The 14,345-nt window shown below is 39.0% G+C and overlaps 1 protein-coding gene across 1 annotated transcript in view; it reads right to left on the bottom strand.

Annotated features, from left to right (window-relative positions):
- The window catches only part of MANBA (mannosidase, beta A, lysosomal), a 39,899-nt gene extending 26,860 nt beyond the window's left edge, over window positions 1-13,039 (bottom strand). The window contains exons 1-6 of the mRNA XM_009885508.1: window positions 12,957-13,039; window positions 12,358-12,463; window positions 10,251-10,421; window positions 7,518-7,641; window positions 4,914-5,089; window positions 1,661-1,771 (exon numbers count right to left, since the gene is read on the bottom strand). Of these exons, the coding sequence (XP_009883810.1) occupies window positions 1,661-1,771; window positions 4,914-5,089; window positions 7,518-7,641; window positions 10,251-10,421; window positions 12,358-12,463; window positions 12,957-13,024 (756 nt within the window). The 5' untranslated portion in view covers window positions 13,025-13,039. The remainder of the gene's footprint in view (window positions 1-1,660; window positions 1,772-4,913; window positions 5,090-7,517; window positions 7,642-10,250; window positions 10,422-12,357; window positions 12,464-12,956) is intronic.
- Window positions 13,040-14,345: the final 1,306 nt, after the last annotated feature.

The following is a 14,345-nucleotide window of genomic DNA, read 5'->3' as shown; positions in this document are numbered from 1 at the left end:
ACAAATGCCTCATGAGGCAACAAAAGAGGTAGTAAATTCCTTGATGTAGGCACGGCAAGAAGAAAAGCAACTTATCAATAGCAAACAGGACTGGATCGACCCTCCCCTCAAAAAAAACAATTTCATTCTGAGATAACTTCTGGCTATGACTTTGTGTCGCATTATCCTGAGAAACAAACCCTAAAGTATTCAAATAGAAAAACAAAACCAAACCAAAACCAACCCTGTCCTGTTTTGGTTTTCTGCTACTCCCAACAGGAGTAAGTAGGTACTTCCAACAGCCAAACAGGTTTCCCCACATAACTAGCTAGAGCTCTATAGAGCTCCCTCAAGTACATACTGGGAGGCTACCCAGAAATTTTCGCAAGGGCTTAGTTAGTGTTTTGGAGACTACTCTAACATGTCAGAAATGAGAGAGTAGTTCAAGCTAAGGATAGCCGAATCTGACATAAGACCAAGCTGTGTTTTCTCAAATATACAGTTCTTGCCCTTTACTTTTCGCCTGTCCAAAGTTATGTAGATACTCATATGGAAACTAACCACTTGTGAAATGTCTCACTCCTCTTCTTTTTTCTTTTTAAAAAGAGAGGTGAGGGACAGAAATGTATTGCACCCGAATGCAGATACAACAGAACAACAACTTCAGTAACACTTATCCCTTATTGCATCTCCTGAACTACTCTAAGTTCTTACTAAGCAATATGAATGTTGCTATTCAGTCCTGCTCACATGAGAGCAAATTGCACTAGAACACGAAAAAACTGCATATGGAGCCTTTTTCCACTCATACAGCTCAGGGCAGGGTGTGGTGGTGTGTGTGTGTCCATCAGAAGACCTTCACAGAACACATGAAGGAAGACTAGACTTTACACTATGAATCTGTAAAGGCTTCACATGCTGGTTAATTTATAATGCCCACTATGTGGTGCATTTGTTTTTTTCTCCCTGAAGGAGGAAAAAAAAAAAAAAAAAAAAAAGAAGAGGCTTCTGAAGACCTTTTGTAGACCATGAAGTCCCTATGATCATATGCCACAGAGCTCTATGAAATATCCTGATGCAGCCACCCAACTGGAATCAATTAGTTTTCCTATCATTGTGCAGTTCTCACGCAGTAACAACAGAATTTTCCTTTTAACAGGCTTTATAGTCATATATCTTACAATTAGTTTTTCTAAGCATAATATGCAGTGTTAATTTGGTGTGATTTTTTAATTGTTTCAAAGTTAAATTGCTAATAATAGTGAAGAATTATTATTATGACTTCATAATCAAACTAAGGGCTAGCCCTATAAAGACTAGGGCTCCAGAAGCTACTACTTTTCATAGGATCGTTCACATGAACAAATATTACAGCAAATAGCAGGTTTAGGTGCTAGGTGACCAAATTTGTTTTCAGTGAAGCAATACACAACAGAACCACCTAATAAATGTGTAAATTTAATTGGTTGTTTCCACATGTTGATGGCATAAGGAGCCCAGTCTAATTTGTATGATTTCTTTTTTTCTAATGGACAATTGAAACCTTTTGTTTCTCATTAGCATTTTCACATGCACATTACAATCCAGCAAAATATTTAAGAGCTCTAAATACCTGCTATGCAGAGCAGATGTCCTAAAAGTAGCGGTGCAACGGCAGCTGTAACCAACCTGAAGGGCTCACCTTTGAAAATTTCTCAATCTCGTATCCTGCCTCCATGATGAAAGTTGTTGTCATGTTGTATCCAGTTTGCTTTCCATGTCCATTTGGCCACCAAGCCTCCACTGTAGAACTCTTGAACATACAAGAGAGAAAGTCAGAGCAATGCGTATAAAAAGTGGGATAACATGCACCTAGAGAATCAGACATCTTTGAGTAAATTACCACCAGTCTAATGAGTTTATGTGCCTCAGCTGAGCCATGGTAACTGGGATCTCTCCAGGTGCAGCTCTGAGGTGAAAATTATTTACAGAGAGAAGTATGATTTCTTCCATTGAAGTCCAGGCTATCATTTCATCTTGCGTCCACAATAGGCCATAAGCATGCATACGCATGCATGCTCATGTGTAGCTGCTACCACCCCTCAGCTGAGGTACACTGACAGAATATTTCTCCAAAACTCAAACATCTGTCAGGAGCAGACATAGTTCACTAGCCTCTGTATCATACCCCTCCTCTCATTGACTCTTTTACCTATCACATAAAACATTCAACATACAAAGGTGACACTTTTCAATTGTGACTTTCAAAATATGCAGCCATGCTGACTGCTTCATTTATGTCAAGCTTTTAAGTCGAATTACAAGTTTTGTTCTCCCTTTTCAGTGTTTTCTGCTTTTTCTTTCTGCTTCATAATCACTTCATCAGTACTCCACATTTTTTACAAAAATAAAAAAAATACCCCTGGTGTGACAGGAAAATTTATTTTTCTCATTTTTCTGGTCACAGAGTAATATTTATATCTTCATTCCAGCAGCCTACTTCTGATGCTCCATCCTATTGCCAACATTTGCCAGTTGAGCGCACAACACAAAAATCGTGGAAAGAAAGCAATAATGCATGCAACCAAACAATGGAGGGATCAGCACTGAATAGAGTCATGTAAGGAGCGCCTCAATCTTTTCAAATAAAAAGAGGCCGGAGAGCTGCCCAACAATATGTTTTGCTGTAGCCATACTTGGACACAATCATGAACGTGTCTACTAACATTTCATAACTCATAACTCACTTCAATTATCATAACTGCTTGTGCAGAAGTACTAATCTCTGTGTTGCACAGATACAAATGGAAGCACAAAATCAGCGTGTGCCTCAACAACAAGGGAGTGTTCACAGCCGCCTGGCACGGCTGAAGTGCCTCATTGGCCACTAATGATGTCATCCCCATGCTCACCATTAGCTGATAAGCAAAATGCTGTCATGTTAGCAACACAGCACTTTGTGTGGTAATTGCAGCAAGACTGCTACACATCTTGGGTGATACGCACCACTCAAACACCCACTGACTTCGCAACATAATCTGCAATAAGCTCTCAAGTAGAAATAAATTTCTGGTGAGGTCTTGCTATTTAACATGCACCACACAAGTCTGCTGTACAAAGTACGGGCTCCGTTAGGCTCATCCATACATGAGAACACATTGCAGAGCTTCTCGTAAAATCAGCTGATGTGAATTCATGCAGCATAGCCTTTTGTGTACAAAGAATAATAAAACACTGTTGCCTCTGCTCTGAAGGAAGTGCTTCCTCACAAACTTGTAGTCATACTCCACTAACAGATTTCTTCTGAGGTTGGGGGTGGGGCAATTAAATAAACCAAAATAACTTTTGAAGTTTCACACTGCAGTGCCTGCTTAATGTAATCCCTGAAAAGGCTAAGCAGAGACTAACGATTGTTTTAAATGAAACTGGATATTTGTAATTGCTCATGCAACTTGCATGTCAGATGACAACAGTAACAAAAATCATATGTTTGTATGCTTTTTATGCTTTCATGTCAAAATAAAACAAAGCACATAAGTACGCAAGTCACGGAGTATGCATGCTAGAACATAAATACCCTGCTTGCCTTTAACAGATGCTTTTTCTCTACTCAAAAAACTGGCAAAAGAACTTGAGAATACATGCATAATGCATTCAAACTGGGGAAACAAATGCAGAGTTACACAGCAATAGAGAAAATCAGTAGAGTCAGTAAAACACACAAAGGTTTGAGGGCAGACCCGCAAATGTTATTAACTGCCAGAATTGTCAGAAGCCCCCAATTCCTGCTCACAGCATACGCTCACCCACAAATCTAACTGTGCCCTGTGAAGCAGATGGCAGCTCCTGTTACGCTGTTGGCTTCAGTGGACAACAGCATCAGCTACAGCTGCTGCTGCTCCTGCCAGGGCTCCCACCCTGCCCACTGGCCTGGGCCTGCCGCTCTCAGGTTCTGTTCTGCACAGTCAGCTCTACTAGGGCGCTGCTGTCTGAGAAAGAAGTCAAGACAAAGTTCATACTTCTGTTTACCACACTGGGCACACTGCCTAATTCAAGACACCTACACGTTTGTCAACTAGAACAGACACACCGAATTTTCTTCATCTCTCAAGCTGATATATCTTTTCTTAATTAGACTTGTGTGATAAAACTCATCGGTTTCTAAAAAAAAAAACCACGAACAAAACAAATTCTACAGAAGTGAAATAATGCTGGTGAATTGTCTGCCACCAGATAGTTTCCCAACACCCTCTGAAGGTAAACAGACTGATTCTTTCCTCTTTCAGCACAGGGGTGTATACCAAATTCATCATTTTTCATTTGAGTTCTCTCCTCATTAGCCTCATTAGAGCATCCTCTACCTCTCTAAAATTCCTCCTGAGTTTTGTGTACTCAAGGGACTACAAGCCAACATAAGGAAGTGCTACTCCACAAAATTTCCACCAACGTTACTGCCCGTCAAGTTCATTATAGGACTCTCTTGATTTTTTTACCTGAAAGAGTATCTACTGAGAGGTTTGAGGAATGTTTCCTCTCTTTCCTGGGAAAGCCATGCATATTGTAGTACATTCTAGCCCCAATCAGACCAGTAAATAATAGCATGGGAGATGAGATACCTACTGCCAGTTAAGTGAAATGACACAGGGTATCCAAAGGTTATCTACCTAAGTAACTCATTTAACGGTGGCTGGTGATTATGTGATTTTTTGGTTTTGCAGTAAGGGAAAGGCTTCATCATCTTTTTGACACTGAGCTATGTAGCACCACGGACATAAATTTTTAGAGAGGAAGAGAACTGTTCTCCTACTCTGTAAGAGGTACAGAACTGTTGTTAAAGTCAGGAGCACAGTAAGGAAGGGAAGGGAGGCCTAAAACTGGCATGGAGGCAGAAAGACACATTGGAAACCAGGGGAAACGTTTTGCAGTTGGCTAGGGTTCCACACACACCTCCTTACCTTGTTGATGTTTACAAGCAGCACAATGCTGCCTTCTCCAGGTTGAAGCTTCACACTGAATGTTTGCTGCGTTTGCAATTTGGGAATGTTCACAGTCACAAGACCTGCAATTGGCTTGGAGCTGATTACATCAAAAATAGACTCGATTTCAAGACTCCACTGCTGAGCACTCTTTGCTAAGTGAAGGGGGAGAAAAAATGGGAATTTAGGAATTGTGTTTATATACCTGTTAGTTAACATGATCTCTCATCAAAGAAACAATTAAAACATCTCAGATTAAATTTAACAATCTTCAGGCTGTGTTTGAACCAGACCTACAGGTTTAATCTTGTTTAGCACATTTGATATCTGTGTTTACATTTGCCGACTCAGAAGAGAACTACTCAATTTGATTTATGTTTTATTACTCTCTCTTTTTTTCATTAGAAAGCTATCCAGGGGGTTTTCGGAGTTCTGTACAAAAGTCAGAGACCATGACACCAGTCACTTCATTAGGGAGGATTTTTTTCCCACCAACTCCCATAGACATTATATTTGCTTTTAGTCAGCACTCGTATGAACATGGTGCTCTTTGGGAAAGATCGTAATCACAAGGCAGTACAATCACTTTTGTCAATGAAACAAAAACAGTATTAACAGAAAACGAGCTGAATTCATCCCAGAGTCACTAGGCAAAATGAATGGAGTTATGCTAGGGATGAATTGGGCCCACTGTGTCTAGACTTGACGGACTGTATCTTTATGTCCCTTCTGCCACCAAAGTGCGGTGGAGGAAACAAGTTAATGACTTCCCTGACATCTCTCTACAGTTACTTCAGACGGTCCTCTCCTTTACAGAACTTACTGAATAAGGCAAGCCAGGGTCAAGGGTACTCAAGATTAATGTCTACATTTGCTATTAACTTCAGCAATTAAATTGCCTATCTACAAACATAGCCTGGCTAATCCTGTACTTCAAATATTACAGATAAACATCTAATCAAAAGCAAATAAAACAGAAAACAAGGAAAACTAGAACTTAGACACATTTTGTATATACAAACTACTAATCACTTACTTTTTCTTTTCATGTATATATTCTAGCTCTCCTCTCCAGGAGAGAAAGAGAGCTCCCTCCAAAAGCAAAGAATTACATCCAGCCCTGGTGTGATTTTCACTGTCTTCTGTAGAATGAAGAGCAACGAATGTGTTCCCAAGTTTATACTACACACAGCATTATCCAGGAGACCAATTTTCAGAAATGTTGAAGGGGTTAAGAAACCACCCACCTCACCCCAAAGGGTCAGCCATTACAGTGTGTTTTCCCTTCCCTCCAAGGGCATATAGAAATACCGTACCACTCAACTGCATGAACTGTGGGGTCTAGCCACAGAAATGAAGAACAATGAATCTTTTACAGACTCAGTGGTCAAAGGGCTATGACACCAAATCTGATGAACAATACAACTGCACAGGCAGCTTAAATTCAAGTTGCTAATTTACTCTTTAGTTTTCAAATGTTATTATGTTTGAATACTAATAAGTTCTGGGTCTGGGTCCAAACCACTCTCTGCTGAATGAAAGAGGTTTACTCTCTCCACTTAATGCAGAGAGCAAGACTTTACCTACCAGAAGGTGGAGTTGTGGGAATGAGGGAGGGACCAGAAAAGATTTTTACTGTAACTAAATTTTAGAGAGCACATAGAGTCTGTGCTGGGGCTTTCCATGGAAATTCCAGTCACGTTAATTCTAGCTAAGACCTGCAGCTATTTCAGGAAGCTTTAAAAGCAGCCAGGGAGTGACGTCTTCCTCTTTTATTCATACACAACAACTCTATTCCCAAGGGCTGAAATTCAACCCAGTGCAGAGGACTCACGTGCTAGCTTTTACTCCTCTGAAGATTGGGCTCAACAGGCAGTCAAAGAAAGCATGCGGGTGGTCTACAATGGGGCATATTACAGTCTACAGAAAGTTTCAACAGAAAATTAACTACTTTTGCTCAGCTGCAATGATCTTCAGGACAAAGGAGAGGAAAATCAAAGATCATGTCAAGGGAGGAAACCCGTTTGGTAAGTTAGGTAGCAGGAATGCAGGAGGCTATCCTCTCAAATTGCAGCCTTAACAGATTATCCTTGCATAGCAGGACTGGTTTTCTCTCTCAAACTTCATGTTGTGTCCTGAAAACTCAGCGGTCTTTAAACTCTGCTCACTGTGTATTTGCCTTCCCAACACAAAACTAAATTCCCATACCAGCTTTACCTTTGTTTTAAATGGAGATGAGACAAAAGCGAGACATACTTATTGGGAGCCTTGGTGAAAATACATGCCAATAAAAAAGAAATTTTTCAAAACAGGAGAACAGGAGCTAACCTCAGCTCTACTACCTACATTTCTGCAGTTACTCAGCAATCTTCAAGCAAAAAATGATTTTGAATTCTAGCATTTTTAATCACTATTGCTTGTACTGAAGTTTCAAAACCTAAAAAGGTGTGCTGTGGTAAGAACTACACACAATCATAACAAAACAATAGAACCTTTCCTAAACTGGCAGTTAATTGAGCTTAACAATAAAATGGTTTGTATTCCAAAGGTGAAACAGCAATAAAAAGTAGTAACACAACTTACCAAAAACAGAAGTCAAAGAAAAATAAATCAGGTGATAATGGTTATAGGCCTCAATCCTAACATCTTTCCAGATTCCTTGAGTGGGAAAGGAAGGGCCCCAGTCCCAACTAAATGAACACTGCTCCTGGAATACAGAACAGTTATCTTACAATTACCTATTTTTCACACAGACAATGATGCTGTGTCAGAAATAAAAATTATTTGCCCTGTAGAAATAAACTATTGCAATGCACTGAAAGATTTTTTTCCCTTTCCAGAAACTCAGAAGAACCTACAGTATTTTTTCTCTTATTTCTTGATCAGAACTCTGCTGCTACTACCTATATTATATTAAAAATACAATTTTGTATTAAACATATATAGCAAAATTTTATATTAGTGAGAGACCAAAACACCACCTAGTCCACCACTTAAAAAAAAAAGTAAAGATCAAAAAAACAAGCCAGCAGGTTACTCTCAATTCAGCCCTGTATTATCTTAGTTTGTAATGTCAGTAATTAATTGTCTACCTAAAAGACAAAGTAAGCAGAAAATTGATGGTTACAAATGTTAAAGAATTCTAAAAGAACAATATCAAATTAAAAATCATGGGTATATCTGAAATACTTTATCCCTTATTTTTTGTTGTAACACCACAGATTAGTACAAGGAAAGAGGTGCGTATGTCTGGTGCGTTTTGTAGTTCAGTCATGTTCCCTGTTTCTCCCCTTTTTATGGTTCTCATACAAAAACAAAGGGAAGAAAAACATGGTTGAGAAATAGCTTAGCTCTGGTTCTAACATCAGAATAACTGTCAGAATTATAAAATGCCAGTCAGGCAGAGAAGTACCTACAATGCTTTCTATTTAGCCGTTTTCAAACCTGGTCAGACCTCTAGTTAACAAATCCTTTGAAGACATCTATTCAGCTGCCCTCCAAGCTTCACACAGCCCCAGCCCCCAAAGCAAATACAATAGATCTCCTTAAAGTCTTGTACAGTGACCTACAGTTCTAAATTTAGAGACTAATAACTTACAGCCGAGGCATACTAATTTTGGCAAACCACATTGCACAAGTCTGGCCTATCCCTTGCATTGCCTGCCTACCTATCAAATTGCCAAAGAGCCTTCCAGGAAGCAAGCGCTGTACCTATTTCAAGTGTAAAAACAGGGACAACACATTCTTAGAAGACATGTCAGATTGAAAGTAATTTTCCTTTTATAAAAAATAAACAAATGAATCACTGACAGATTGTCAGGTTTCACTAATAATATTGCAGAGATTACTATCAGAAATAGTATTGCTTTTATCACTGAAGTACATTACCAGTGAAAGGCTTGCCTTTTGCCACAAATTCCTATTAAGATTTAGATGCATTTACGGCACTTAACAGTGAACCTCAAATGTGTAAACAGCTCTCTATTACTTTAAGATGGTAAGCAGCCAGCTTACTTTAGCAATGTCCTAGTATGTTTACTTTTAAATGTGACATCGCTGCTGTTGTTGCGTATACTTGGAACTAAAAATGTTTCTGGAAATGTCTGGAGCAGCTTCCAAGTACAGTTAAACAACTCCTTTGAGGAAAAGCTCTAAGGTGCTTTCTTACAAATTTAAAGGTGTAGTTCAGTAAAGCATGAAGTTATTCCTGGCCATTTTTGCTCTATAAATAGGTCTACAGTTGTTTAAGTGCCTTCTTCCTTCAAAGCTCCTCCCTGCACTGATTTCTAAGAAACACAGTGAACTCAGAAGAATTAATCAACTTTCTAAAATGTAGTGAAAATAAAAGTAGCAGCACGTAGTAATACAGACAACACCTTAATCCTGAAGGATCTCCCCAGGACAAAGTGGAGTTAATCTTTCCATTAACAAATTTTAAAGGAAATCACATCCAGGTTTAGATTAACAGGATTCTAGTCATGTTTTTGAGGAGGGCCTAAAAGGACTTTGTTGAAAAGATTAAAAATTATTAACAAGAAAGGCATTTAAGTGGAGACAAACATGCAAAAACACCCAAAGACAGAAATTCCAAAATAAAATCACCTAGCCATTGTCTCTAGCTGCTGCATAGCTATATATGAAATGCAACTCAAATGATAGTTTGCCTTGAGTAAGTTTTAACAGCATTGAAGCCATGTCTTAAATCAGAGTTTCTGAGCTTCATTCATTGTACCTTACATTGTTGTTTTCACTGAATATGTACTTATAAGTCACACTTCACAACACCATAATAAGATGAGAACAGGACCTCTGTTAGATAACACTTCTCAGGACGTTCCAGAGCTGCCCAGTATAAATAGCACAGCACATGAGCAGTAGCAAGCACTCACAAAGCTGCTTGGCTGAGATTTTTACAGCCTTGGCAATATACATTGGTATTTGCAACAGTGAACTCTATTGTCAGTGTTCATTGCTAAACCCACCCAGTGGATCAAAACGTAATGATTACGTATTTCCCAATGCCATCCTGCCCATCCTGCCCTCCAGAGCAGCAAGTCTCCGTTCTGACTCCCTGATGAAAACAGCCTTTTAAACATTGTTATCACCAAGGTATGAAGTCTGGCCTTCTTATGCCTCTTGTATTATCGACATGCTAGATTACAGGTTTCTGTGGGGGACAGAAGAAGGAAGCTGCAATGAAAAATATGCCCTACTTATAAAATGACATTGCAGGTTTCAGAATACATCTGTAAGGGCAGCACGTGGTGCATTCCTCTTTCCAAGCCTGAAGCCAGAGACAGATAATTCTGCCCCTACCTTTCTGATGAAATTAGCATGGCACTCTCCTTTCTGCACAGGTGGAGGGCAAGCTGGGGGGATGCTGTATGCTTTGTGACATCTGCTCTGCTCTGCTGCATATGAAATGGCTGATAAGAAACGGACTTCAACAAAATTGACCTCCTTGATCACGCTGGTGATATCAAAGCTCTAGGTCAAGAAAACAGAACAAATCATTACAGCACTGACATTTATTTATGAGATTTATAATCACTGTTACATTGGGATTTTCATATCATACATATATTATTCAAAGGCATTTGAACTACAGTCTCAACAGGGTCTGGTTCTGAAGGAAAGTAAAAGCTACTTCTTAAACTGAAAAAAGAAAATACACAGTAATATTCCAGATACAAGGAGATGTTTCTGGGCAAACCACTTTCCACATACTGAGCCCCGGTCACAGGCTGAAGCACTCCATTTGCACACAGAAGTGTCTGAAGGATAGGACAGCAAGAGAATATTTACCCTCCTTCCTCACTCAGAACTCATATGCATCTTTAGAAAGACACCTTGTTCCAACTCAGAAAACTGGTCTATACAGGAGTCCTTCCAACTCACGCTGTGCTGCCAGCTTATCTACCGCAAAGCACTGAGCTGCCTTTTGCGTGAATGCTGCAGAGCTGTATTTCATGCCACCTGCACTCTCATCCCCAAGATGTAGATACACATTCTATGCCAGCACCAAATAAAGCATTTGGGGGCTTCCTCACTGGCTCACAAACCCCTCTTCAGTATGGCTGGATAGAAGGATAAATGTTCTGTTTCAGAATTATCCTGTGCTATCAAGATAATATGGTTCCAATGGCTAATATCCATTTCTTCTTCACAGTCTTCATTTTGTGACAAGCCAAGTCTTGGCAATTTTTTCCAACTTGTAAGCAGCCCAGCTAGCATCACTCATGTCTGTAGCATACAGCAGAAAATTACAAAGCAAATAGCATCCCCCATATAGAGCCTTCACAGAGTCCTTCCTGCAGATATAGTTGTCATGTGGAACAGGTGAACACAGCACAAGTCTGGGTCACAGTAATCCTGGACTCAATCTAATACAGTTCACTCTGGTTTTACAGTGAAGGCCATTTCATGAACTGTTACAATCTGAGACAGAATGAAGTTGCAGAAATAAGGGCAAAATAATACCACTTCCCAATTCTACAGAGCCTGCTACCGGTGATCCTTTAGATACTCTCCAAACAGTAAATAATAACAATTTCATAAAAGCTCTATGAAATGTCTTATTTTACAGATGGTAAAACTAAGTCACAGAGAAACTAAGTGATTTGTCCCAGGTCACACAGACCCAGGTGGCAGAATCTAGCTCTCATGTCTCAGGCCAGTACCTCTGCAATAAAACCTGCCAGAATGGTAAACACTGAGATATGAAGACACCAGATTTCCTTTGTAATTCAGTTATTACACTAACATTCTTCCTTTAACTTTTCCTTTTTTGATTCTCTTAAGAGAAAAGTAAGAATTGTCCCTTATGCTAGTACACAGAATAATTTTGTATTTTAAAGCTATAAAATTAGTTTGAATGTTTTTGCCACTGTCAAGATCATTCCATGATGAGTACTCTCATGCTAACGCAGGCTAAGCCCAAAAATGCAAGACAATGTAATCAAAAGCCCAATATTAAAAATCAAAAACCCTAGATAAAAAAAGTGGAAACACAAAGGCTTTGCAACACGTGCATTTTCATTTCAGTATTCACATGTAAACCATTCTAATACCAATTAGTAAGCAGATTTACAGCTAATACAACAGATTTAAGCTTACGTTTTCTTGGAGCTGTGACAGATCCCAAGAAGCAGGACTTATATTATTAGCTGAACTGATCCTCTTGCATGGGTCCACTCATTTAGAACCAGACACATTCACCTCTAGATCTGACCCTGCTGCTACTGAAAAGGTAAGTACACTTCTCTTTCTAACAGTTATCTGACTACACATGCAGTCCTCAGGTCAACACTTTCTGCGTCCAAGGACTTATTTTTATGTGTACTTGAATGCACTGGAAGTGCTCAGCACAAAAGGGCTTTGAAGAAAATACAGAAGCACCTTCAGAAATAAACACATTACTTACATATCTGTTGAACATGTTGTCTGTTCTCCCAAGAGTGATATTGTTGATCAGGATCTGTGCTACTGTATCTACTCCCTCGAAAACCAAATTCACTTTCTGCCACTTTCTACAGAAGATAACATGCGCATAAAAAACTGTTAAAATACCTAGAGTTAACAACACAGGGGAGAATGACAATATAAAAATGTATGTCACCATTATCTTTGGCACTTGTTGTCTCCACCACCTCCAGAAATGTTTGACTTAGTGTGGCTACATTTTATCTTTAAATAGTCAAATTAAGATGACAGCTGAAGTGGCTCAAGTCTGCAACACAGCATGTTCACATACCCACCAGATATCAGAAGGGCTAGCTTCCAGTTAGCTTAAGTATTATCCTTCCTTAGTTGGCAATTCATAAGTAATTTTTAACAATTAAAAGAAATAGGAAAAAGCAACCACTGAAGTGTTCTTCAGCAACAGCTTTGTAGCTGCACATTTTTGTATAATTTGTTTTATTAGATAAAAAAGTATTACGCAGATTTTGGGCTAATGCATTAACTAGCAATTCTGCACAAAAGATGGCACAGAACTATTTTAGACACATCTTTACTGCATACCTGACATCAAAAGGAGTTTTGAACGTCCTGCTGTAAGTCCAGTTATCCAGTGAGATCCATCTGTACATCACGTCATTAAATCTATAGTATGGATCCTAATAACAGACCAACAAAAAGAAAATGACAAGATTCATTTAGTAAAACTGTTACTACATGAAATGCATCATAATATCCATTAGATGAGCACTTCTTATTTCAGACAGTCTGCAAATGCAAAATACACCTTACTTGGTTAGTCCTGATATTCTTTTTCACCTTTGAAATAATATGTGAAAGCAAGCTTTGGTAATACTTGACTTTAATTATGTTGGTCAAAACCTGTTTGCTATAATCATTCAAACTCAAACTAGAGGGAGCAGGATTTGTTTTTACATAAGAAGTGACTGGGCTGGAAATTAAAAAAAAAAAATGAAGACAGCTCGTGACTTAATGAGAAGAATAGAAACATGATAAGCCTCATAATGACAGAGAAAGTAAGACTAATAGGATTTTAAGAGGCAAAGAAACAGCATTTTAGGCCTCTAGGGACAGCAGTGAAAAAATCTCTACAGTTTAAAATGATTGCAAATACTCCAGTTGTTTCTTGTCAACTAGTCTTGATGTGGTAAGGCTAAATGAAATTGTTATATTTGGAGGGAAGGAGAAAGAGAAGAAAGAAGCAACACAATTTTGTTTGTGCTATAAAATTAAATTACTACTTTTGAGAATAATGCTGCATTTATACTAAGTGTGCTCTTTTCCCTTTAGTCACACTACCCAGGAAGAATAAAAGCACAGTTGGTCTCAGCTATGTCCTCGACCTTCTTGGTTTCATGCTATATTTATTACCTTATGGTGGGTCACAACGTTCCTCACCTAGGCTGAAGGCATCAGTTATGTGGACCTGACAACCCACTACCTTGCACCTCATACGAAGGCAGCAGAAAGGTATGGTGTTACATCCTCATGTCAGACAGTTCAGAGTGCAGGTACCCGGGTCAGTGACTGACAGCTCTGTTCAATCCTCTTCTGCAGCTGCACAGCTGAACTGCTTTCCCAAAACACAGACCAATCCCTTCTGGACTACGTTACTCAAACACAGCTAAGAGAGAGCATAGCTGCATTAAGGTTCCCTTTGATATGAGTCTTCTACAGTACCAGCACAGCTAATTATCTACCCTGAATATCCTGATTCACACTGAAGAAAATCTGCCCAGCTTTTTTTTTTTTTTTGTCTTCTTGCTGAAGCTCAATTTTTCTCCTCATTTCAGAAGTCAGTATAGATACTAATGACACTTCTGGATTTGAAATCTTCTGAAAAACATTGTTTCCTATCTCATATTTGTTTTACAACTGAAAGGGTCAGGCTCTGTAGTATAAACACAAACCTATTTACATAGCAGAGCAAAA

The sequence above is a fragment of the Charadrius vociferus genome, unplaced genomic scaffold, assembly GCF_000708025.1.
Source record: "Charadrius vociferus isolate BGI_N301 unplaced genomic scaffold, ASM70802v2 scaffold55, whole genome shotgun sequence".
Taxonomy (NCBI): Eukaryota; Metazoa; Chordata; class Aves; order Charadriiformes; family Charadriidae; genus Charadrius; species Charadrius vociferus.
The sequence above is the reverse complement of the archived record's forward strand: the minus strand, read 5'-3'. Positions and strand labels throughout refer to the sequence as shown.